Source organism: Puma concolor, chromosome E1 (assembly GCF_028749965.1).
Source record: "Puma concolor isolate L17-30 chromosome E1, mPumCon1.1.hap2, whole genome shotgun sequence".
In the NCBI taxonomy this organism is placed as follows: domain Eukaryota; kingdom Metazoa; phylum Chordata; class Mammalia; order Carnivora; family Felidae; genus Puma; species Puma concolor.
Genome location: NC_141680.1, coordinates 6,090,321 through 6,117,121, shown reverse-complemented (window position 1 = coordinate 6,117,121; position 26,801 = coordinate 6,090,321). Strand labels below are relative to the sequence as shown.

General features: G+C 48.0%; 1 protein-coding gene across 1 annotated transcript in view; it reads right to left on the bottom strand.

Moving 5' to 3' along the window:
• DNAH9 (dynein axonemal heavy chain 9) overlaps positions 1–26,801 on the bottom strand; it is a 342,468-nt gene that overhangs the window by 184,496 nt on the left and 131,171 nt on the right. Inside the window, exons 30-36 of the mRNA XM_086686045.1 lie at positions 24,382–24,520; positions 22,349–22,636; positions 11,029–11,239; positions 6,070–6,197; positions 4,178–4,286; positions 2,964–3,111; positions 684–858 (exon numbers count right to left, since the gene is read on the bottom strand). Of these exons, the coding sequence (XP_086542171.1) occupies positions 684–858; positions 2,964–3,111; positions 4,178–4,286; positions 6,070–6,197; positions 11,029–11,239; positions 22,349–22,636; positions 24,382–24,520 (1,198 nt within the window). The remainder of the gene's footprint in view (positions 1–683; positions 859–2,963; positions 3,112–4,177; positions 4,287–6,069; positions 6,198–11,028; positions 11,240–22,348; positions 22,637–24,381; positions 24,521–26,801) is intronic.

Genomic DNA, 26,801 nt, shown 5'->3' with positions numbered 1-26,801 from the left:
CTTGGAGCCTGGAGCCTGCTTGGGATTTTGTGTCTTCCTCTCTTTCTGCCCCTTCCCTGCTTGCACTCTGTCTCTCAAAAATTAAAAAAAAAACCACTTAATTTTTCTTTTTAAAAAGAATAGGATGCCAAGATACCCCAAGCCAACATCCCTTCCCCTAAACATGAGGCTACAGGGAGCCAGAACCATGAGATAAATACTGATTTGGTTTCCTACCCCTAGATGTCAATTAACCTTTGGTCCAAGCTTCTGTGGACAGCGCTGGCTAACACTCTGGCCGGGGACGGAGTTGTACGTGCTTGTCCTGGAACGCTAAAGGGATTCCTCCCTCTCAAGCCTCTACAGCACAGCATCATTCCGTCTATAAAACACATCCCCTTGCAAAGTAGCATACCTATACCGCCAGTTGGTCCAAAACACCGCGGCTCTCCACGACATCGGATGCACCACCAACCCAAAAGGCAAGAGCTCAAAACCTAGCCCGATCTCATGGGTCTCGCTCCAAGGGGCCCTTCTGTGGGGGCCGACGTCTCTGGCAGAGCGACGGATAGATAACAAAATAGCCCGATGCCTTCAGATTGATTCTGACATTCCGCGGTCCTGTTTTCCGCATCTTTGCTGGAACGCTGGTTTTGGCGACGGCGGACTTGCACGTGGGCGTCAAGCCCGGCATCTCCTCTTACCTGATCTTGGGCCATTGCTCCGCCGAAAGCCCAGATGGCGGCAAACACGAAATAGAGCTCGTAGGTTTCCTTGGGGCAGTCTGCAGGGATGTCCTCTGTGGTCAGGAGACACTCGAGAAGGTAGCACAGCATCTGAACCATGCTCTGCTCTGGGATTGGAATCGTCTTCTTGAATCTGCAGGGACAGACCCAGAGATGCTCTTTGACATACGGGCTTCTCTCCTAGAGGCTTGCTGGACAGCCTCGGCACCCACTTGCTTTGGGGGCACTCGTGACCCGTCAGGATCCCTGGGATTACGAGGTGCTACCGAAGCCTTTATGCTCACCGCCTACTTTTGGGTCAGCTGTCTCAACCAAGAAGGGGCCCGCGGTGCTCCGAGAAGGTCCCTTCTCATCACCCTTCCCTCCGCTACCCTCCCCCGCTGCTCTTCCCTTCTCTGAACAGTGACCGCCCCCCTCAGTCCTCAGGGAGTGCAGGCCACTGCAACGGAACAAGGAACCATTCTGGTTTCCCCGAGTGTCAAAAGCCCTCCCAGAGTCAGTGCAGTGCTGAGGCTGGTCCTTCCCTGCCTTTGGCTCAGAGAAGTTCCCTCAAATCAAACACACACACTGAAGACATTTCCTCGGGAACCCGAGTCTTACGGGCGGGGAGGCAGAGTGGGCCCGGACAGCTGCTTATTGTAGATACAATCGTGGCTTACTTGACGGAGCTCGTCTTCTGAAAATACGCCTCACTCTTCTGTGGCCTAGGTTTTGTACTTAAAAATTTGTTTTTTTTTTTTTTACTGATTCAAGTTTATAGATTTAGTGTGTGTGTGTGTGTGTGTGTGTGTGTGCGCGCGCGCGCGTGAGAGAGAGAGAGAGAGAGACAGAACAAGCAGGGGAGAGGCAGAGAGCTGGGGACAGTGGATTCGAAGCAGGCTCCGTGCTGACTGTAGAGAGCCCGACACGGGGCTCGAACTCACAAACCCCGAAGCCGGCCGCTCAACCGACTGAGCCACGCAGGCGCCCCAAGAGTCTGATTTCAAATGTGCCACGCTTAGGGTAACGAGGCCATGCCAGTACCAGCCGTTAAGACCCTTCCTGCCCTTGCTCTCCTCTGTCCCCTTTCGATCTGAGGGGCCAGAAGCTACAGCTGGTGATGGGTGGGGGGCGGGGACCAGAGGAGTAAGGAGAGAAGCTGTCGGGGACTCCCCCACCCTCGCCACTGCAGGTGGACGGCAGGAAGCGGGCCTGAGCGGGGTGGGGGTGGAGGTGGGGAGAGGAGAAGCCTTCCTCGTAAATGGAGTTTGGTTTTTAAAGTTTTTACGTGTTCGTGACCGGAAGCAACAACATGCCTTCTTGCAGAATGACCAGAAAAGTCACGAATGTGGCCCCAGATTCCCTCCGGGGGGGGGGGGCGGGAGCAGAACCAGCCGCACAAAACGGCTCTGAAGGTGAGGCGGGACACAAAAGCTGCTGTATCATCATCCCTTGTGCGGCCCGCTTGTTCAACATGAAGACTATCGTGCACACGCCCCACAGCCTGGTGGTATCGGGGCCAACGTTAATCAGCACCCAAGCCGTGGCCACGTTTCTTCCTCGACGGCCACAGAGTTAGGAGATCGGGTGAGCGGCCTCTGGATGCACAGAATACACTCAGCATCCTCACAGCTTGGTGAAGAGGCTTGTACACATGCTTGTACGCTCGCACACTTGTGCACACACTCATACACACACACACACACACACACACACACACACACACACACACACACACACACAGAGTTTAGCATCTCTTCTTCTAATTGTCCAGAGAGGGAAATGGCCTAACTCTTAGAGACAGGCTGTATCGGGCAAGGGGCGGGGCACGCAGCAGGATAGGGGGCGCGGGGGTCCCTTCCACCTCGGCCCCCACGCCGGCCAGCTCTGCTCCACCCCGGGGCGCCACAGGCCAGTGAACCACAGAGTCAGGGGTCGTTCTGAGCAGCGGCCTCAATTTCCCGGAAACGCAGTCCTGGCGTTTGTTGACTTGTTGAATGTTCGGGAACGACGGGTCCCTGAGTCACGTCGCCTCCCCGGCACCGACCTCGGATGGCTGGGCGGGGCTCAACTACGAGGCCGGGAGCCTGACACCCAGAAGGACGCGTCCACTGGCAAGAAAGCAGGTTGCAAACCTCGGACCCCCCCACTCTGCGGACACATGTAATGTTCTCACTGGAGGCGAGAACAAACATTAAACAAACATTAAAAAAAATAAAAAAATAAATAAATAGTCACTTTCCGTGTTTCCCGGCCTACCTGGTTCTGAGTGTGTCTAAGCAGGTCGGGAGGTACTTGTCAAACAGGATGGTGAGGTTGGCTCTCTCTGTCTGGACTTCCCTCTTGTCAATCCAGCTACTCACGGGAGGGTTCCAGCCCAGGTCCGTGGGATTGATGTACAGGATTCCTGGGAACGTCAAGAATTTGGTTAGGTTTCCATAAATGCCACTATATTCCTCAGCCCACGGAGTTCCTTTCTCTGTGTAGAAAACGTACAGAGGACTGGACTTCAAAGAAACAGAGGCCTGGCCGAGGTCTGAGAGGGTAAGTAGGATTGCTGCCCGACGGCCTGAGAAGAGCTGAGAGAAAGCAGTGTTGGCAAGGATGACAGGGCCAAGTCCAGGCTCAGGAGGAAACCAGAGCCTGTGGACGTGACCTTATTCAGCAAAAGGGCCTTCCTTTGCACATGTGATTAGGGATCTCCTGACGGGATCATCTTAGATTATGTGCGTGGGACATTGATAAGTGTCCCTATAAGAGACAGAAGAGACAAGACACACACAGAGGAGAAGGCCGCGTGGATATGGAGGTGGGGGTTGGAGTCATGGGGCCGCCAGCCTGAGCGGGAAGAAGCAAGGCAGGTTCTCCCCTAGGGAGGGAATCAATGTCTGTTGTCTTAGAAGCCATCGAGTTCACGGTGACTTATAACAGCGGCCCTAGGACATGAATATATACAGAGAGAGACTATTCTCCTGCCCACGTTCACAGCCTCAGCATGCGTTCCTAGAAGGAACTCTGGTGTTACGGTAGACGTCAAATCCGCTCTCCTGTGCCCCAGTCTGTGCCCATCAGTTTGGCCGTGGAGCCAGAGGTTAAGTTAAGGTATGAAGTTGTCATTTCTCACCAGGAGGTAGTGAGAACTTCGATGCTGGGTTGTCACCACTGCCGTAGAGGCTAGAACTGGCCTACAAGGAGCCTCGTTCCAGGCACTTCTGTGCAGAGGACAGTTGTCCAGCTCAGGGACCCTTTCCTTCCCATCTCTGAATGAAGAAAATCCCATGGCCCCGGCCTGGGAGTGCCTGGCCACCCTCGTGGACACAGATTCGGGCTGGGAATCAGGCCAGAGTTTCCCATGATGCACGGGCGGCTCCCGCTCGGACCTTCCTTGGGAGACAGCCACATCACACGTGATGCCAGAGGCACCTGTGTTCAAGGGCACGGCTCTGCGGGTTTTCTCGTTTCCCGGGGGATACCTGCTCTGGAGACCGTTGCTGGGGTGGCCGTGCGCAGGTGGCTGATCTCAAACAGCAGCCTCATCGTGGGGCTCAGGGGGATCCTCTCGTTGCTTGCCAGGGTCAGCACCTGGCAACAGGGAGGGACACGCCAAGGTAGGAAGGAGTGAGGACACGTGATCAGCTGGGGTCGGGGGGTGGGGTGGGGGTCTCTGGATTTGGCTGAGTATTCCTGGTAGGGATTAAGGATGATTATTTTCCTCTTTATGATAAGTATTTTCTAAATTTTCTTTTTTTTTAAATTTTTTTTTCAACGTTTATTTATTTTTGGGACAGTGAGAGACAGAGCATGAACGGGGGGGGGGGGCAGAGAGAGAGGGAGACACAGAATCGGAAACAGGCTCCAGGCTCTGAGCCATCAGCCCAGAGCCTGACGCGGGGCTCGAACTCACGGACCGCGAGATCGTGACTTGGCTGAAGTCAGACGCTTAACCGACTGCGCCACCCAGGCACCCCAGTATTTTCTAAATTTTCTATAAGAATCCTCTATCCCCTTTCCTATTGCCCCCCTGTGACCTCCATCCTTATGTGTGTAAATGCATCCAAAAAAAAAAAAAAATCAGCTCTCTAAAAAGTTTAAATGGATGTCAATGATTTGAATGAGCTAGACCATATGGAATAATAAGGTTATTAAAAGAAAAGAGTTCAGGGGCTCCTGGGTGGCTCAGTTGGTTGAGCGTCTCACTCTTGGTTTCAGCTCAGGTCATGATCTCACAGTTTTGTGGGTTTGAGCCCCAAATCGGGCTCTGAGCTGAGAGCGTGGAGCCTGCTTGGGATTCTCTCTCTCTCTCTCTCTCTCTCTCTCTCTCTCTTTCTGCCCCTCTCCAGATCATGCGGTCTCTCTCTCAAAATATATAAATAAAATTTTAAAAAATGAAAAGAAAAGAGAAGAGCTTAGGCTTCTTTGAAATTGCCATTTCTTTTAAAGTAGTCCCTCTAGCGAAGGGGGGTGAAGGGTGGGCAAAGGGAGTGAAGGGGAGAGAGATACAGGCTTTCAGCTATGGAACAGGTAAGTCACAGGATGAGAGGCACAGCGCAGGGAATATAGCTAACACCACTGCGATAGCATCGTATGATGGTAGTGTTGTCTCTAAAGGAGAGGGTTGTCCAGCCACCATGTCGTGCACCTGAAACTCACGTAACATCGTGTGTCAACTGCACTACAATAAAAAATAAGTAAAGTAGTTCTTTCGGGCGAGTGCACGTTTATTTTAATGGTTCTATAAACGTCGAAACCATCCCAACGCTTCCAACCCTAATGTACCTTCTGAACAAATTCAGGAGCCACCACTTTATTGGTACGAGATTTCCTGGTTTACGAAAAATAAAACATACTCTCCACGGATCAAGGTTTGCCACCATGGAGGACGCCCGACAGGCTCGGAATGTTTCTGACCTTCAGTGTCCGTATTTACGAGAGAGGAAAAACTTAAGAAAGAAGATTCGAATAGATGACTTCCGATTCCTTCCAGCTCTGAGTTTTAAATTGACCTACGTGCAGAAGATCGTGAAGACGGTTCCAACAATGCTAAAAATGCACTGAGCATGTGAGTACGCATACGTCCGGTAGTTATGTGATAAAGCCGTTGACTAACCTTATGGCGGCCATCATTTTTACAATATACACATATTTCAAATCAGCACCTTGCACACTTTAAACTTACACAATGTTCTATGTTGATTAGATCTCAGTAAACCTGGGGAAAATTAAAGAAAAAAAAAAAACAACGCCTGTAGCAATTCCTTACTCGGGGCCAGCCCTTGTGGGGGATCGAGATTTCCAAACGGGCCCGGGGGGACTGGTTTCCTGGATGATTAGGGATGGCCTGGGCATTTCCCGACGCCCATGATACCTTGTTATCATCCATGACGGTGTTCAGAGACTCAATCCACATTGGATCTATGTCGCCATCCAGTAAGATCCACTTGGGCCCATCGTGGGTGATGTTGGCAAGCTCCCGCATGATGGAAGAGAAGAGTCCTGAAAGGAAGTACGGACAGCTTACCATCCACGTCATCATCTGTCCTATTTCTCGTCAGACAGACTTTCCCTCTTGGCTATAACACCCAGAAGAAGGTGTAAATGGAAGAGACAGGTCAGGACTGGATTTGGATTTTGATCTATGGAAAATCTGACAGTGAGTGCTAAGACACTCCTTTCTCTGTGCTTCTGTCTGACTTTTAAGAACAAGAGCAAAATGAAAACAAAATCTGATGGTCTGGCTTGGGTGACGAGGGGCCCTAAGAATCATTTCAATAGGCAACTGGGACATGACAGAATTACCTTAAAGCCTTTTAGGTAAGGTTTCATCCTTTGTGATTACAGCCCAGGCTTTAAGAGAAGGGCCAATGGGAATCTAACTGGCATCACACTAAATTTATCTCTTAATTTGTAAAGAATCTATTTTCGTGATATTAAGCTTTCCTAATCAATTAACGTGGTATGTGTTTTTCATTTCTTCCAACGTTTCTTCCTGTTCCTTCATAAAGTTTTACAGTATTTTCATTCGATGTACCTCTTTGGCTAAATGTATTCCTAAATAATTCATAGTTTTATTGCTATTGTGAACGGCATTTTTTTTCCTGTATTGCCCTTTTCAGCCAGCACAGAGAAAAGCTATCGGATTCTATGTATTTATTGTATGCTTAGTTACCTTCAGTAAATTTTCTTTTTTAATTTTTTTTTTATTTTTTGAGAGAGAGAGAGAGACAGACAGACAGACAGAGCATATGCAGGGGAGGGGCAGAAAGAGAGGGAGACACAGAATCCAAAGCAGGCGCCAGGCTCTGAGCCATCAGCACAGAGCCCGATGCTGGGCTCAAACTCACAGACTGTGAGATCATGACCTGAGCCGAAGTCAGATGCTTAACCGAATGAGCCACCCAGGCACCCCTTTAGTAAATTTTCATATTGATTTTAGTGATTCTTTTTTTTCAAAATGTCTCCTAAATTTTCTAGGTACAAAGTTGTATAATCAGCAAGATAATTATTTTTTTCCTTTCCTCTTATACTATCTTTTCCATTTTCTTTAAAAAAAATTTTTTTTTCAACGTTTTTTATTTATTTTTGGGACAGAGAGAGACAGAGCATGAACGGGGGAGGGGCAGAGAGAGAGGGAGACACAGAATCGGAAACAGGCTCCAGGCTCCGAGCCATCAGCCCAGAGCCTGACGCGGGGCTCAAACTCACGGACCGCGAGATTGTGACCTGGCTGAAGTCGGACGCTTAACCGACTGCGCCACCCAGGCGCCCCTATTCCATTTTCTTGTCTTACTGCATTGTCTACAATCCCACACCAAGCCATGCTGAATAAGGTTGGTAATCGTTCTCCCTGTATTATCCCTGATTTTAATGGAAATGGCTTTAGTTCCTCATCATTCAGAATGCCTTTGTCCCTTCTTTTGGCTTTAGATAAAGATTTATTGATAAAGATTTAGATTTATTATATTTAAGGGATTTCCTTCTATTCCTATTTTACTTAGAGTTCTTAAATTAGGGGGGGTGCCTGGGTGGCTCAGTCGGTTAAGCGGCCGACTTCGGCTCAGGTCATGTTCTCGCGGTCCGTGAGTTCGAGCCCCGCATCGGGCTCTGTACTGACGGCTCAGAGCCTGGAGCCTGTTTCAGATTCTGTGTCTCCCTCTCTCTGACCCTCCCCCGTTCATGCTCTGTCTCTGTCTCAAAAATAAATAAACGTTAAAAAAAATTAAAAAAAATTAGGAACAGCTACTGAATTTTTAGCGCCTGTTTGTATTGTTAGAGCGAGTGAGCGAGTTGGGGCAGGGCAGGGCAGAGAGAGAGAGAGAGAGAGAGAGAATCTCAAGCAGGCTCCGTGCTCAGCATGGAGCCCAACACAGGGCTCAATCCCACGACCCTGCTAGGATCATGACCTCAGCCAAAATCAAGAGTTGGACGCTCAACCAACTAAGCCACCCAGGTGCCCCCTGAATCTATATTAGTAAGTGAAATTGGGCTGTTTTTGGTTCTACATAAAGGTTGATATCAAGGTTATTCTGGTTTTATAAAATGAACTGAGAGGTGTCCTTTTTTTTATCATTTTGGAATTTTTTTCCTTTTCACCCATTTACTCGTTTTCTGTTTCCTGTTGAGTAAACTGCCTAAATATTATAATTTGCTAAAGGATCATTCTTCTCCTAGTTTTCCTAACATGTATCATACAATTAAGTGATCTCTTCCACTTTAATCTTTATTTGCTCTTACAGCTACTAATTCTTAATCAGCTACATTTTATTCTTTCTCCTCCCATCAATCATGCTCACAGCGGGCTTCTGGTCTTTACAAAGAATCCATAAGCATGTTTTATTTATCCTATAATTTCTTTGTTCCTTCCCATTAATTTCAGACTGTATCTTTATTAAGTTTCTTCTTCCCCATTCTCTTCAGGTTCAGTCTATCAGTCTGAATAATTTCTTACGATAGACACCGCCTTCCTTCATTTCTAGACCACCTTCAAAAATAAAAGTCTAGAGCTCCTGTCTGTTGGTTTCAGACATGACCCTGTTGTTTTCCGTATGTTCTTTTTACTGCTTCTGAGAAGGGATCCCATGTATTTCTTTTCTTTCATCTAGGGGTTAAGTGAGCATCTCCTGATGTGTAAGCAGCACAATTATTTTTGGCCACTTTCTTGTTGTCTGTTTCTACTTCTATTGCATTGTTATCAGACAATGTGGCTTGGAAACAGATACTTTTCAATTCACTGCAGTTTCTTCTGGACCCAATTAAACTTCAAATTTTTGTAAGTGTCCCATGAACCGACCAAAAACAGAATATTTTCTACTTATAAGATGCCAATGTTCTAAAACTAGGTGTTATATTGAGTTCGATGATGTATTTTTTTCAATTTCTCTCAGAGTATGCTTATTTTTCTGTTACAGGATCTATCTAGTTTTGAACAAGAGAAAGTAATGTTATCTGTCACATTTCTATTTTTATCAAGCTTCCCTAGAAAATGTTAAAATGTTGCCTTCCATCTACATGGACGCTCTTTTTTCATGAATACAGATTTATGATTATTATAAATCTTCCTTGCCAACGTCTCCAGATTTGATGAATACTGTATGTTTAATAAATTTTTAATTAAAATTCCCACAGAGCTTAAAGTCTGAATTCTATTATGCGAGCTTAAATTTAATATGGAATACTAAGTGCCTGGGACCAGCCAAGAAAGTTACAAGAGAATATTGAGGAGACTTATGTCATCAGACATTAAAATGTTATAAAACGATTATGAACAAGGGTGCCTGGGTGGCTCAGTCAGTTAAGCGTCCGACTCTTGGTTTCGGCTCAGGGCATGATCTCACAGTTTGTGAGTTTGAGCCCCACATAGGGCTCTGTGATGACAGCACGGAGCCTGCTTGAAATTCTCTTTCTTTCTCTGCCCCTCCCCTGCTGTTTCTCAAAATAAACAAACAAACATTAAAATGACTGTGAATGGAGTAGAATCATAATTTGTACAGGATTAGATAAATAACAAGTGGACAGAATAGAAAACTCAGAATCGGATCCTGGCGTTTAAAACAGGCTGGTATTTACATTCAGGGAGAAACGATGGTTTGCTTAATGAGCGGTCCTGCCACTTCCAATTATCCATTTGGAAGAAAATAAAGCTGATTCTCTATCTTACCTCACACCAAGCTCCAAAATAAATTCCAGATGGGTAAAAAAAAAAAAATGTTCATGGGAAAATAATGTTTAGGACCACATTTATGATACCGTATCTACTGCTGAGCATGAGAGAGCGTGATAAACCAAACAGGAATCCCAGGTGCTAAAAAGAATGGGCAGACAAAATTTTGTCTTTTAAAAAGTGGATGGTAAATATGTCACGAAGTGCCTGTAGACAAATGGTAGAAACCATTAGCAATGCACCCAACAGATACAGGGGTAATACCTCTGACGTATAAAGAATGCGTACAAGCGGAGAAGAACATCGTAAGTGGAAAGAAAATCACAAGAGTCCATTACTAAGGCCAGTAAGGAGGAAAAAATGCTAAGCCTCATTAAGGGTCAGTGAAATAAAAATCGGACAGGTTGCCCATCAAACCCCCTTGTTCTAGGCCCCTGACTGAGGGCCCTGAATGAGAGGAATCCAGGCAGCCAGACCATGATGCAGTCAGACACGGAGACAGGAGGAGGGAGCTGAGAGGTCCTCATTCTGGAAGCCACGTGGGTTTTACAAAGAGGTCCTATGGGCTCAGAGTTTTCTTTTCAGCTCTCTCCCACTGACTGTGCCTCCTTCCGGCATCTACCAGTGACTCTTAAATCTTAGAAGGCGACCCCGGGCTTAGTACTAAGCGAACTGGGATTTGGGACCCTTTGCATCGCTAGAGAAGGGATCGTGGTTCTGGGTCCCGCCCGAGGTGGTGATGAATGGTGTCTCTTGTAGTGATGTCTCCCCGTCACTCCTGGGGCCGTGCCGATAGGAACAGGTGTCCACCGTGAGACGCTACAGCATTTTGGGGAACAAGCTGCGGGCCTCCCCATCCCACCCACGTATTCATTCCACCTGCCAAGCAATGAGCGGACTCTGACTTGTGCTCTAAAATCTCAGAACCCTGGCTGAGAATGCCTGCCTCGTCTCTCCTCTTTCGATGCCCTCTCTCACGGAGCAGCTGGAAGGGTCCCCAAGGAAAGAGACTATCCCAAGGGCTGAGGTTCCCCTCCGAGCCCACATCAGTGCCTTCCTCTCTCTGATTCTTTTCACCTCCTTCTCCCACTCCGTACAGAGCGGGCCAGCGTCCTTCCCTCTGAAGTTTGCCCCTGGATGTAGACTCAAGCCTGCCCATGGTCTTACCATCCTTCCATTCTCTGGTAGCTGGATTGATGATACCAAAGAGCTCATCGTTTGTGACTGCTTTGGGGTTGAGGTCCACCCAGACGGGGCGACGCTTCATGATCTGATGGGTCTTGTGCAAGGATCTGAGCACCTGAGACTTGCCGGCCCCAGCGTTGCCCACCACGAACACCGAGTGCCGCACTGCCAGGAGCTCCTCCAGCTGGGCCACCTGGGGAGACACAACGTCATCAGCCAAAGGGACCAACCTCTGCACTTGCATCCCAAGCGCTCATCCGTGGGGCCAGGCTGGTCCCCAAGGTGAGACCCGATGTCAACAGAGGAAGGGATCCGAGCGAGGGGTCCTAAGTGTGGGGGCAACGTACTTGTTCGTCATTCAGTCGTATAATTATTAGTCACCAACTAAGTGCCGGAGAGCGGGGCAGGCGGAGGGAGATTCAGAGAGGACGTCCCTGCCCTCCGTGAGCTTCCAGGCTAACGGGGAAGCGTAATGGTTTGCCGTGATCGGGGGATTTGTGAAGTGCCATGGGAACAGATAGGAAGAAACAGTTGATTTTGTACAGATAGAGGGAACAAGAAAGGCTGCACAGAGGAGAAGGGGGCATTTGAACTGGGCTCCAGGGGTGGGTTTGCCAAGAAGATGAATAGTGAGGGTGGGGGGGATATTCCAAGCAGAGGTAAGGGCACAGATAAAGGCTTGTGGTGTGACAGAGCACGATGTGGGTGGCCAGATGTTTTGATGAGCCTGGAGTCAAGGAGTCCCTTGGGGACAACGGTGGCACTGGAGCCCTTATGGCTCTTGTTCTGGCTTGCCTCCAGCCTGGCCTTTCCACACTGTTGTGGGGGTACATCCCCTGGGATGAAAATCTGATCACGTCACTGCCATCACTCTGTCCCTTTAGTGGCTCTCCAGAGCTTTGGTGAGGAAACCCCAAATCCTCAGACTGGCTGACAAGGTCCTTTTGCAGACGGGCCCAAGTCAGCTTCCAGCCCATCTCCCCTTTCCCCAGCACGCACATTCCAGGGAGACAACTGGGATTCTTTAACGATGTTCTTTCCCGAGTCTGCACCTTTCAAGACGGGGTACTTTTGGTTCAGACCTTCTCCTTTCTCCTGCTTCTTCTGCCCAGACCTGGACGTCCCTCAGCCTGTAGGTACCTACATACTAGTACTCATCAGTGCCGCGGTGGTTACTCCTCTCCCTGTGAGATTCTAAGCCCATTGAAGGCAGGCTAGGAGGGATTTCTCATCTTTTTTTAAAAAAGTTTTTAATGTTTATTTTTGAGAGAGAGAGAGAGAGGGGGAGAGAGAGAGTGAGCAGGGAGGGGCACAGAGAGAGGGAGACCCAGAATCTGAAGCAGGCTCCAGGCTCTGAGCTGTCAGCACAGAGCCCGACGCGGGGCTTGAACTCACAAACCATGAGATCATGACCTAAGCCAAAGTTAGATGCTTAACCGACTGAGCCACCCAGGCACCCCATGAATTTATCTTTTTACTTCCAGTGTCTAGCAGAGAATCTGGCAAACACCAAGCATTGAACAAGTATTTGCTGAAAATGGGAAGGATGGTTGGAAGGGCTGGGCAGCCCCTATTGTGAAAGGTCTTATACATCTTGGGCTAAGACGTTCAAACTTTAATATAGATCAAGTGTATTTTATTAAAAAAAATTTTTTTTAATGTTTATTTATTTTTGAGAGGGGGGCGGGGCAGAGAGAACATTGAGCAGGGGAGAGACAGGGAAAGAGGGAGAGAGAGAATCCCAGGCAGGCTCTGCACCATCAGCATGGAGCCTGGTGTGGGGCTCGATCTCATGAACTGTGAGATCATGACCTGAAGTCGGACGCTCAACTGACTGAGCCACCCAGGCACCTCTAGATCAAATATATTTTGCACTATAAGATCCTTAATGGCTGAGTTAAGTGAACCGAAGAGGTAATGTACTGGATATTGACACAACAGTGGAACAATACAAAGATTTTTCCCCATACGTTTATTTCCCGTTTTTCAAAAATGATAAAAAGTAATTGCTCTAATTTTTTTTTTTTTTTTTTAATTTGAGAGAGACAGAGCACAAGCAGGGGAGAGGTGCAGAAGGAGACAGGAAAAGGGAGAGAGGAAGACAGAGGAAGAGGGAGGGAGAAGGAGAAAGAGAGAGACAGGGAGGGAGGGAGGGAGAATCTCAAGCAGCCTCTACACTCAGTGTGGAGCCTGACGCGGGGCTCAGTCCCACAACCCTGGGATCGTGACCTGAGCCGAAATGGAGAGTCAGATGCCTAATGGACTGAGCCACCCAGGAGCCCATAATTTGTCTATTTTAGAACAATTAAGTGATACAGTTGTTAAAATGAGTTCTGGGGGATCAGGAGGAGAGCGGCACTACTGAGCTCGCTATAAAGGTAGCGGGTGAGGGGCGCCTGGGTGGCGCAGTCGGTTAAGCGCCCGACTTCAGCCAGGTCACGATCTCACAGTCTGGGAGTTCGAGCCCCGCGTCGGGCTCTGGGCTGATGGCTCGGAGCCTGGAGCCTGCTTCCGATTCTGTGTCTCCCTCTCTCTCTGCCCCTCCCCCGTTCATGCTCTGTCTCTCTCTGTCCCAAAAATAAATACACGTTGAAAAAAAAAATTTTTTTTTTAATTAAAAAAAAATTAAATAAAAATAAAAAAAAAATAAAGGTAGCGGACGAGTGGCTGTTTGGGGAGCAAGATGATTAGCTTCCACTGTGCCAGACTGATTTACTGAGATACTGAGTTTTGCTTTCCACGGAATCCATATTTTTCTCTCCTCTGTCCCCAGCTGCTGCTAGAACTCTGAATCAGGGCCCAAAAGCACCCAAAAGGGGATTCTCAATGCTGGCTCTCGTTCGCGTCCTTCAGGGACTTAACGCAGCATCTTTCCAGATAAGGAGAGTGTTGGGAAGGGCCTGTGGGAGCTGCCATCTAAAGCTAATATATGGAGGCAAGAGACTCGGCCACGTGAAGATCTCTGGGCGATGTTCCAGGTAGGGGGACAGTGAGTACAAAACCCTCAGGTTTCAGCTGTGAGCCTGGAGGGCTCAAGGAACAGAAAAGAAAGGTGGGGTGGGGAAGAGTGTAAGGTAAGAGTGGTAAGCAGAGGTCAGATATGCAGGAACGGGGACTTGGAATTGTATTCTTTTTTTGTTTGTTTAGTTTTTTTTTTTTTTTTTTTTTTTTTTGGGAGAGAGAAAGACAGAGGGAGAGAATGAGAGGGGGAGGGGCAGAAAAACAGGGAGACACAGAGTCCGAAGCAGGCTCCCGGCTCCGAGCTGTCAGCACAGAGCCCCATACGGGGCTTGAACCCATGAACCGTGAGATCGTGAACGGAGCCGAAGTTGGACACTTAACTAAGCCACCCAGGCGTCCCAGAATTTTATTCTAAGTACAACAGAAAGCATTTGGAGGATTTAAGCATGAAACTGGCCCGAGGGCATTGCATTAAAAAAATGAAGGAGGGGAAAACGGAGCCCTGGTTATCGAACTGAGACTGTATTCTATTCCTACATCATTTCTTTTTCCCATGAACAACTTCTGACTGCTTCCCTGATCCTGAAAGACTTAAAATCACTCTCTAGTTCCATTGACTTCTTTTTACTCACTTCTACAGCGTTATTGAGATAGCATTCAAGTACCATAAAACTCACCCTTTTAAAGTGTACAATTCGATGCTTTCGAGCATATTCACGGGACTGTACAACTGTCACCACCATTAAGACATTTTCTTCACTCCAAAAGGAAAAACCATACCACGAGTAGCCCCTCCTTATCCTCTGACTCCTACCCCAGCTCCGGCAGCCCTTGATATACAGTCTGCCTCTATAGACCATTCTGGGCACTTCATACAAACAGATCTAGAACAATATGTGGTATTTTGTGGATGGCCTCTTTTACTCATGACGTTTCCAAGGCTCATCTGTGCCGTGGTGCATACTAGCCCTTCCTTCCTTTATGGCTGAATCAAATTCCGCTGTGTAGGTGGGTCACAATTTGATTATCTGTGTACCAACCGATGGATGGGTCATTTCTATTCTCCAACTATTATGAATCTATCAGCTTTTGACAGTATCCCTGTCCTTTCCCTTCTCTCCTATCTTCAGCCAGACACATTATACCCTTACGTCGCTATGTTTGATAATAGTTACATGCCATTCTATCCATATATCCAGACCTTCTCTATTTTCTGGGATTGTAAGGGTTGAAGACCAGTCATGACTTGTGTTTTTATGGCCATAGAGATTTTTCATTCCAGGAGAAAGTAGTTGCCTGGAATGTGTTGTGTTCTCTATGAGCCTGGTGTCATGACCTGACACATGATGTTCTCAGCATTAACCCATGGATACTCTTTTCTTACACTCCATATGTTGATCAATATCAGGTTCTGTTTACTTAAAAAAAATTGGGGGGGGGCGCCTAGGTGGCTCAGTCAGGCGTCTGACTTCGGCTCAGGTCATGATCTCACAGTTTCTGGGTTTGAGCCCCGTGTTGGGCTCTGTGTTGACATCTCAGAGCCTGGAGCCTGCTTTGGATTCTCTGTCTCCCTCTCTCTCTGCTCCTCCCCCACACATGCCGTCTCTGTCAAAAATAAAACATTAAAAAATTTTTTTTTAATTGGGGGATGCCTGGGTGGCTCAGTCACTCAAGCATCCAACTCTTGATTTCGGCTCAGGTCATGATCTCCTGGTTTGACCCCGTGTTGGGCTCTGCTGACAGCATGGGGCCTGCTTAGAATTCTCTTTCCCCCTCTTCTCTCTCAAAATAAATAAATAAATATTCAGAAAAGTTTCAGACCGTGACTTTTTTCTCTTGGTGTTCTAATCGCTTTCCTTTTTCTTTGTTAAAATAAAAGACGTTTGCCTTAGAAGTTTAATAAAATTACATAAACTTTCATCATGATGATCTATTCTTGCTTCAGCGTATCCATTTTGAGGTCTTTTGTTGGAGACTGTGAACTTCCTGCCCTGATCTGGATGGATCGCTTTCTAGGTCTGCTGACAGCTATAATGCTAAGGTTTCTTTTTCTGATTCTTGGTGTTTTGAAACCCGTGGCATTATTATTTTTCACCCTCAGTTTTCCATAGTATGTCTTCAAGTACCATTCAAAAGGGTGCATAACCCCGATGTCTATAGCAGCATTATTTACAATGGCCAAGATATGGAAGCAACCCAAATGTCCACTGACGGAGGAAATGGATAAAGATGTGGTATATACATGCAATGGGATGTTACTCAGCCTTAAAAAAGAATGAAATCTTGCCATTCGCAGTGATGTGGACGGAGCTAGAGAACATAACACTAAGCGAAATAAGTCAGTCAGAGGAAGACAAATACCGTATGATCTCACTCAAATGTGGAATTTGAGACACAAATGAGTAAAGGGAATAAAAGGAGACAAATCAAGAAACAGACTCTTAGCCATAGAGAACATACTGATGGCTACCAGCGGGGAGGTGGCCGGGGGGATGGGTGAAATCAGGGATGGGGGGTAAGGGGGGCACATTAGTGATGAGCATCGGGTGATGTATGGGAATTGCTGAATCAATATATTGTTGTATACCTGAGACTAATATTACACTGTATGTCAACTGGAACTAAAAACAATTTTTTTTAACATTTATTTTGGAGAGACAGAGACAGAGCATGAGCAGGGGAGGGACAGAAAGAGAGGGAGGCACAGAATCTGAAGCAGGCTCCAGGCTCCGAGCTGTCAGCACAGAGCCCGACATGGGGCTCGAACCCACGCACTGTGAGATCATGACCTGAGCCAAAGTTGGATGCTCACCTGACTGAGCCACCCAGGTGCCCCTCAACTGGAATTTAAATACAAACAAAACCAAACATCTGTTTCTCCAGCTCTAGAAAGTTCTTTCTAAAATTCCCATTGGTCACATGTTGCATAACCTAGAACAATCTTCTCTGTTATCCGGACTCTTGCATTTTCGGTCTCTTTGTACATCATATCTATTATATTGTTATACACACATTATATCTACATAAATAAAGACATAAGTATCTCTTATCCTTATAAAACACATATATTGAGGGGTGCCTGGGTGGCTTCGTCGGTTAAGCGTCCCACTTCGGCTCAGGTCATGATCTCATGGCTGTGAGTTTGAGCTTCGCGTCAGGCTCTGTGCTGACAGCTTGGAACCTGGAGCCTGCTTCCCATTCTGTGTCTTCCCCTCTCTCTGCCCCTCCCCTGCTCATGCTCTGTCTCTCTCTCCTTCAAAAATAAATAACCATTTTTTTAAAAATTAAAAAAAATATATATATTGAATAAAAACAAATGTTTTTTATATATTGTATATATATGTATATATGTATGTACATACATACATGTATGTATGTATATATATATACATATATTTATGTATTTTATATATTGTTTTTACATATTGAATAAAAACAAATGTATATAAAAATGCATTTTTAAACTTACACACATCCATACGTAATTTCCTCCTGGGGTATTTCCTTGACTTCCCCTTCCAATCCCCTTACTGAATTTTGTGTTATCAATGATACAATTACGCATTTCAAAGAGCTCTTTACAATTCTTTGATGGTTCTTTTTACTTATTTACTTATTTTTACAGCATCTCATTCCATTTTTATGGGTATCATTTTCTTAATTTCCTTCAAGGATACTAATTAGAACTTTCAAAATGTTGTCCTCCTTACTTGCACTGGAGTCAGCTGCTGTGTGTGTGTGTGTGTGTGTGGTGTGAGCATGTGCGTGTGGGGGGGGGTGTCTGTCAGCTTGCCTTTGTCTCTCGTGCTGTTGGCTTTCTCCAGCATCTGGTGAGCCTCAAGTTTAAATGAAGATCGCTGCCCTGCGTTTTCAAGGAGGCTGGGCAGGTGGATACGCTCGGGGTGCCTTCCCGAGATGGGAGCTCGCGGACGTATGTACACGTGGACCATAGACCTTGCAGGTGAGTAAGCAGGTGACTGGCCTTCAGGCTGAGGGGCCCCGAGTGGAATAGACAGGCCATAAACTGGGGCACCAACACCCCAAGAGCAGATATAGCCGCCCCCTCTGAGAGTTTATTAGATTACTTCAGACTTTTCCTTCCGGCTGCGGGTTAAATGCCTGGCTGTATGTGGTCTGCCTTCTTGGGAATTTGGAACTAGAAGGCAGAGCTGGGAGAAGAGTGTGGGGAAGCAGGTGGCAAAATTATAAGGGAAACAGACTTAATGGTCCCCCTTCGGCTGTTGCCGGTTCTTCTTCTCGCCCCTGCCCTCCTTCGATACCAATTCCAAGCCCAGGGCTTCCCCCCTGGGGTCCGCCTGGGTGGACTGGCCCCCTCAGGGTGGATTCTGGCCTGTAGCCCCTCCTGCCCTGTGTGATCTGTCCACCTGCTTTCATCCTGTTTCCAGGAACTGACGGAACCATCTCCTTCTAGTTTCCACACTCCTTACTCCTTTTTCTTAAAAAAAAAAAAAAAAAAAAAAAAAGAACGTACACTATCGCTTTTCAGGGGATCTCAGGATGACATCTCAACCCAGAGCCTCCCGAGGTATCTCTGATGAACTGACTTTCAGGAGTTCAGGTGGAAGGCGCAGACGAAAAGTGGGTGGGAGACAGCATGTTTTAACAGGGAGTATCTGTCTTATCAGAGGAGCAGAGAGCAATCATGAAAAAGGAGGAGAGAGAAAGAAGGCGCAGAATGGGGGCCAGCTGAGTAGGAAAAAATGTAGCAAGTGGCAAAGTAGGGCCATGTGGCCTCAGCAGACTCGCAGAGCGTCCAGGAAGATGTGGGCAGTTCTGATGCTGGGACATCGGCCCCAGAGCCCTACACAGCAGCAGCCTCGTCGGATTTACCTCCCCTCTGAGGATCGGAGCCCTTACGAGGAAACCCCTTGGTCTGGCATTGAAGGCCCCCGATATCATGCTGCCATATGACCCTTCGAGTCCTACTGCTCCCTCCCGGGCCCCGTTACCTTTTTCCTAGTGACACCGGACTTCTTGCCAGTGCTCATACCATCCCTGTGTTTCCCCGCCTAGCCCTTCACCGACACTTTTCTTCTACCTGGAAGGCCTTCAAGCCCACCTCTACCTTGAAAAAGTCTATCCACCACACTTGGGAGGAGGGAGGTTGGGTGTGGGGACAGACAGGCAAAACACAGTCACAGCTGTGAAGGACCAGGTAAAGTTTTGCTTTCCTCGGTGAAATGTAATCTGAGAGATGCGAGCAGACACCAATTTGCAATTCTATTTATATACAGCCGCCGGGGCTTAATCTCAACCGATTGTATTGTATTCCATGCTAGAAAAGCCTCCAGGAGGCTTTTATGGCGCCCCATGGCATAGAAGGAACAAGGCCCCCTAGTCCATTAACGTCCTCAAGGGGGAGCACGTTCTCGCTCATGAAACCCTCAGTGGCATATCCTGCAGAAGTAATGGCCGTCCAGCTTCCTCATCTGTAAAGTATCTCACCTGCTCCGTCGGCCTCGGTGGTTGGGGGGGGGCAGGGGAGGGTCAGATGTGATACATAAAGTAAGACACCTGTGAGCTCTCAAGCAGCGTTCAGAGAATTCCTAAAGATATCACTGCACAGGAAAACAATCTAGCCATGCTCCTGTACCCTGGGACCCTCTCTTGTGGCACCTGCCACACCCTCCTTCAAGGTATAGTTACTTGTGGGCAGATACATCTACTGTTGCAACAGTCACGCCTCCTGAAAACGTGACTGTCTGCAAAGGTGCTCAGTAAAAATAACAGACTTACGGAAAAACGGGATTGGGGCGGACCAGTCAAAAGGGACAGAAGTTAGAGGGGAGTCTGGGCGGCTCAGTCGGGAGGGCATTCGACTTTGGCTCAGGTCATGATCTCATGGTTTGTGAGTTCGAGCCCCGCGTTGGGCTCTGTGCTGATGGCTCAGAGCCTGGAGCCTGCTTCGGATTCTGTGTCTCCCTCTCTCTCTCTCTGCCCCTCCCCTGCTTGTACTCTCTGTCTCTCAAAAGTAAATAAATGTTAAAACATTTTTTTAAAAAGTGCAGAACTTTGTATCCAAAGCCCGAAAAATTTTGACAATGCATCCTAATCCTAAGAAAAATGTTAGCACAGTTAAATCGCTAGAGCGTTTGCTCCTTGCCTCATGTTGGCCAATCTTTTCTCTCTTGCACGCTATCTTTCTCAATGTTTTTATATTACTTATATATTTTATTTATAAGCCACAGTTTACAGTTTATTGTGCAACTTTTCTTAGAAATTTCTACACCCAACATGAGGCTCGAACTCCCGACCTCAAGATCGAGAGTCAAACGCTCCTCTGACTGAGCCAGCCAGGTGCCCCTATTTTTTTTTTCATAGGATTTTTTTTTTTTTTAATTTTTTTTTCAACGTTTATTTATTTTTTGGGGGACAGAGAGAGACAGAGCATGAACGGGGGAGGGGCAGAGAGAGAGGGAGACACAGAATCGGAAACAGGCTCCAGGCTCTGAGCCATCAGCACAGAGCCTGACGCGGGGCTCGAACTCACGGACCGCGAGATCGTGACCTGGCTGAAGTCGGATGCTTAACCAACTGCGCCACCCAGGCGCCCCTCATAGGATTTTTAAAAAGTAATCTCTATGCCCAGTGTGGGGCTCGAACTTGCAACCCTGTGATCAGGAGTTCCAGGCTCCACAGACTGGGCCAGCCGGGTGCCCCAACTGGGGTACCTGTGTGCTTCCTTTTCCAAGAGGTAGGTCATGGGCACACTCACTTCTAATAAAGACCATTTTAATCATGATTAAAGATCTGTTCTAGACAGAGCCTCTTTAATCCACTGTTTTTTTTTTAATTTTTTTTTAACGTTTTATTTATTTTTGAGACAGAGAGAGACAGACCATGAACAGGGGAGGGTCAGCGAGAGGGAGACACAGAATCTGAAACAGGCTCCAGGCTCTGAGCTGTCAACACAGAGCCCGACACGGGGCTCAAACTCACGGTCCGCGAGATCATGACCTGAGCCGAAGTCGGCTGCTTAACCAACTGAGCCACCCAGGCGCCCCTTTAATCCACTGTTTTAATGCAAGGAGAGAAATGTCTTCACCTGTCCTGAGCATCCTCCAGAAAATAGTAGAAACCACCATGGCTCCAAAGGCCTCGAAACCTATTATACTTTCCCTGAAGTTTCAGATTTTTTTTCCCTGAAACTCTATACATACTGGTAAGCAGACTCATTTTCTGTTGCTGCTCTAACAAATTACCACAAAAGTATTGGCTTGAAACAACCCAAAGTCATTATCTCACAGCTTAGGTGGTAAGAAGTCCAAAGTGAGTCTCACAAAGTGGGGCAACAAGGTGTTGACAGGGCCCGTCCCTTCTGGGGCCTTCTATGGGAGCATCCATTCCTTGCCTTTTCCAGCATCTAGACGCCTCCCGCATTTCCTGGTGCATGGCCCCCTCCTCCACCTTCAAAGTCAGTAATGGCTGGTGGAATTTTAACTATGGAGTTATGGAGATAACTATGGACACGTCCTCCTGTGTCCCTCTTTCATTTACAACGACCACCGTCATGGGGCACTTGGGTGGTCCAGTTGGTCAAGTGTCCGACTCTTGGTTTCGGCTCAGATCACGATCTCACGGTTGGTGAGTTCTAGCCCTGCATCGGGTTGTGTGCCTACAGCGCGGAACCTGCTTGGGATTCTCTCTTTCTGCCCCTCCCCCACGGGTGCGATCTCTCTCTCTCTCTCAAAATAAATAAACTTAAAATAAATCTTAAAGACCACCATGATTATATAGGGCCACCTAGGTAACCCATGATCATCGTCCCGTCTTAAGGTCAGCCCGTTAGCAGCCTTCATTCCACCTGCAGCCCCCATCTCCCCTTGCCATGTAACATAACGTACATCCTGGGGACTGGGCTGCAGACATTATCCTGCCTGCCACACTCAGGGTTTGTTTGTTTTTCTCCCTTTAATTGTGAGAAAGCTTGCCCCTGACCACTTCAGAACATTCACAAGCTCGGAAAACTGCCTAAGAACCAGCATGACTTCCAATTTCATCATTGCTCTGAAATCACGTCTGAAGTAGCTCATGGGAAAATAACACGTGAAGCAGCAGCGGAATGGCTCGTGTTCCTCTGCCGGATCGTGAGCCTTCTGATGGCAGGGGCCCCGTCCTTCCCTCGCGTTCCCCACCACACATTCCGCACGGTGGGTGCCCCAGTAAAGAGCTCTTGAAACGAATTCCTACTAGGTAGATACATATTTGTACATCTAAGGCAACCCTTTGGATTGAGGACGACCCATCATCCAAGAAAAGCGTTGAGCGACAAGAAGAGCTTGGGAGGGAGAACCTTGTACCTTGAGGGAGAACCGTGTACCTTGAGCACAAAGTTGTCCTCGGCCTGGAGCTTCAGCTCCACCACGGCCTTCCGAACCAAGGCTTCGAAGTTGAGGTCTCTCCTCCGAGGGACATCCAGGGCAGGAAAGAGGTCCCCAATCAGGCCCATGAACACTGGCACATCATCGGTCACGATCTTGGGGATGTTGAAGTCTCTCAGGGAGCGCATCAGGACCTGGTCCTCGGGGCGGTCAGGGTCTCCTCGCTTCAGGGATCCCGCCACCACCAGCACCGACTTGATGGCCCGCAGGCCCCAGTCATAGTGGTCCTGAGGGAAGGCGGCACGGGTCAGGCCAGAGTCGCTGGGATGCAGAGCGCCACGTGCCCGTGCTGGCGTCCACACAATTACCAGCGGGTCACTTCCGAGGCCAAGGCAGAGGCACAGGGCAAGACCAATGACACGGGACGTCAGGGTCACGGATGATGACAAAGCAGACCCAGAGCATCCCGGGGGCTAGGGGTCGGAGAAACCAAACAGAACCACTTCCCGACCCACCTGGCTTCTCCTTGTACATTCAGAGAGCTGAAGGGTATCCGGGAGGCAGCCACGTTGGCTTAGATATGGCGGAGGCTGAGCTCACAAGCTCTACACCTTGGAGGCCTCCAAACTCTCTGAGGAAAGCAACTGAAAACAATCACTGGTAGCAACCAGTAGAAAGGAAATTCCAAGAGTTTAAGCAAGAGACAGGGGGGCTTGGATTGAAGGTGGTAGAAAGAAAACGACATGGATTTGAGAGAGGGCCAGAGTGGGCAACGAACAACAGCTCGTCCGTGGTTAGGTGCAGGGCTGTGGAAGACGAAAATGCCGAGGACGACTCCCAGGGTTCCAGAATCAGCAAGCAAGTAAGTGACGGTTTAGCGTAGTGAAGCAAGGAATGTGGGGGAAGCGGGCTGGGGTGGGGTGGGGACCTGTGGCAGAAACCAGTGAATATGAGGGTTTGGAGGTCACAAGAGAGGCTCAGGGTAGAGTTGTGAATGTCGGTCGCTGGCCTGGACGTTAGTGGTGGTGGGGAATCTACGGAAAGAATGCAATGACCAAGGGGCCTGGGAAGCATGAGGCAACAGGAGAGGTTTTTAAAGAAATCCACCTTGGACAGATTTCACAGGGCCGGGTGTTCCCCGTGCTGTGGCAGCAAAGATGGTCCCTGTGAGCCCCTGGACGGAGGAGACACTCAGTGGGGACAGCCCAAGGAAGCCTGACTGGCTGTCCCTGCCACCAAGAGATTCTCCGTCACATCCCGTGCAGAGCCCAACATGGGACCTGAACTCACGACCCTGAGATCAAGACCCAAGCTGAGATCAAGAGTTGGACACTTAACTGACTGAACCACTCGGGTGCCCCCTTCGGCATTTTTTTTTTAAGTTTATTTATTTTGAGATAGAGACGGCACGAGCGGGGGAGGGGCAGGGAGAGAGGGAGAGAGAGAATGCCAAGCAGTCTCCAGGCTCTGAGCGGTCAGCACAGAGCCTGACATGGGGCTCAAACCCACAAAACTGGGAGATCATGACCTGCGCAGAAACCAAGAGTCAGACACTTAACCAAATGGGCCACCCAGGCGCCCCCTTCGGCATGTTTTAAGGTGCTATTCCTGTGGGGGGGCCTGCCCTAGGCAGCAGCCACATTTAAGGACAAGTGGTGAGGTACATGGGGCTCGATGACTCACTATCTCCCCAACCCTCTCCCCCATCTCGTGTCCCTCTGGGTAGAGACCGTTCCCTCCAGGGGAGTTTCGTTGGCCACTGAGGTGTTTCTCACGGGACACGGGTGGTCGATGAGGTGCTAAATAGTCTGTGAAAAAAAATAAGTTTGGGGGCCGAATAAGATTTTTTTTTTAACGCTAAGAAAGTGAATACGAATCTTTGTTGTGGAAGTGTGCAGAACTCGTACTATGCTTATGGGCACATTGACGCCCAAACATTGACTAATGTTTCCCTATGACATCGGCCCCGAGCCCCGTCCAGAGGTGCGGCGATCACACGTGACTGGTGGTCCAGCGCCACTAGAGAGAGTACCTGTTTAGAGAGCAGCTCTTTGCACAACCGATAAAGGGTGATGAACTTTCTGGCCAACACCCGTGCTTCAATGAATCCTTCTGCCACCAGCATGATCTCACAGATCAACTCGAAGTCTGGAACCACCATCGCGCAAGGCCTGTGAACAGGGGACAGAGGGCCAAGATAGTTTTCCTAACCATGGCTGAAGGGTGGCAGAGGGGGGAGGTGCTGGTAAGACAACAGACACTGGCTGGGATCACGGACAGAGGCATCTGTGAGGATAAACACTTGGCCCTTAGCAATGGTTTCGTCTAAGACTTCCAACTTAGGGATGAAGTGATGAAGGGTATGGGACGTGAGTTGTCTTGTCCAAGGTGATGGGTGATAGTAGCACGTGGGGACAGGATCGGGGCTACAGCTCATGTTGTAACCTGGGTCCAGTGAGCCTTCCACAGGCACAGATTAGTAAAGCTTTGGTAATTAGTAATTTATTAGATTAGTTGTTCCTATAATAGATTAGGGACTCCGGTTGAAGAATCGGGTCTCTCCTGGGGTCTACAAGAACCTATATCTCATTTTCAAGACGTGCGTCTCCTCCAAGCCTAGACGCTCGGGGCCTATTCTGTACTTATGTGCATACAAATGTAAGTATCTAATGCCGAGGTCTCAAGTAAATACCCATTAACCCCATCTTGCCACAAAACGGTATATAGGGGAATTTTTGTCTTTCTGTAAGGATTTACTTTGATTTTTTTTCCTGCCTGGCTCTAGAAACATTTGATTGCAAAATCACTTATTTTTCAAGTTAATTTATTAGGTATATACCAGGAGCCTAAGGTCATTTACAGTTCTTTAATCGCATTTTCCCCATGCAGATATAAGATTTTCACTAACATATAGCTCAAGAACATTTTTCCTTTAAATTATTTTTCATGGCATTCAAACAGATTCTCAACCTGAAATATTTTGCAACCTGAAATAAGGTTAAACATGCATCCATACAATAGCATGCAACACGGCTGTGGAAAATAATGCTATAGAAGGAAAACTATTTAATGGTACGGGAAAAATTTTTCTTAAATTTTTTTAATGTTTGTTTATTTTTGAGAGAGACAGACAGAGCGTGAGTGGGGGAAGGGCAGAGAGGAGGGAGACACAGAATCCGAAGCAGGCTCCAGGCTCTGAGCTGTCAGCACAGAGCCCGATGTGGGGCTCGAACCCACAAACCAGAAGATTATGCCTGAGCTGAAGTCTGATGCTTAACCGACTAAGCCACCCAGGCGTCCCTGACACAGGAAAATATTAATTAACGAAGGCAGGATACCAACTTGTACAGGGTCTTATCCCAAGTTCAAAAAAGGAATATAGTCTGCCCACCCAAGGTCAGAAGGAGGAATGCCAAAGGGTCACACGATCTCTGGGTGAAAGCATTCAGATGGGGAGGGCCGAGGTTCTGGAATCAGACCGACTGGGTTAGAACCCCAGTTCTGCGGCTTGCTCCTAGGGCTACTGGCTAACCCCGGTGATCACGATTACTACCCTGGGCCTTTGCGGACTCTGTTTTCTCCCTGAACAAGGGGGGCACGAATAGTGTCTTCCTCACAGGCTTTTTGAAAACAAGGCGTAAAAGCAGATGTTTGTATTTATCGCTTATTTTTTAAGTTTTTAATTATTTAATTTGAGAGAGAGAAAGAGAGAACAGGGGAGGGGCAGAGAGATAAGAAGAGAGAGAATCCGGGGCGCCTGGGTGGCGCAGTCGGTTAAGCGTCCGACTTCAGCCAGGTCACGATCTCGCGGTCCGTGAGTTCGAGCCCCGCGTCGGGCTCTGGGCTGATAGCTCAGAGCCTGGAGCCTGTTTCCGATTCTGTGTCTCCCTCTCTCTCTGCCCCTCCCCCGTTCATGCTCTGTCTCTCTCTGTCCCAAAAATAAATAAACGTTGAAAAAAAAAAATTAAAAAAAAAAAAAAAAAAAAAAAAGAAGAGAGAGAATCCCAAGCAGGCTCCACACCATCAGCACAGAGCCCAACGTGGGGCTCGAACTCACGCACCATGAGATCATGACCTGAGCCAAAACCAAGAGCAGGATGTTCAACCGACTGAGCCACCCAGGTGTCCCTTTTACTGTTTCTATAAATATTTTCTCCACCCCCCCCCCCCCAATTTTCTTCTATAGATAAATATTGCCTTTACGCTCAGGGAAAAAGAAACGTAGAGTAGTCCTGACCTCCGTTACTGTTTGCAACCCAAGTGCATTTAATACATAATTTGGTGCAAACAGACAACAGACCTATTCTGTGCCATCCGTTCAGGCCTGGTGATGTTCCATTAGGAACAGTCCAGTAGGCAGAAAATCAGAAGCCGTGAGGCCTCTTTATTTTGTTGGGCTGACTTTGCTTTCCCGAGAAAAAGAATGGAGACCCCAGCCCCTTCTAGAAAATG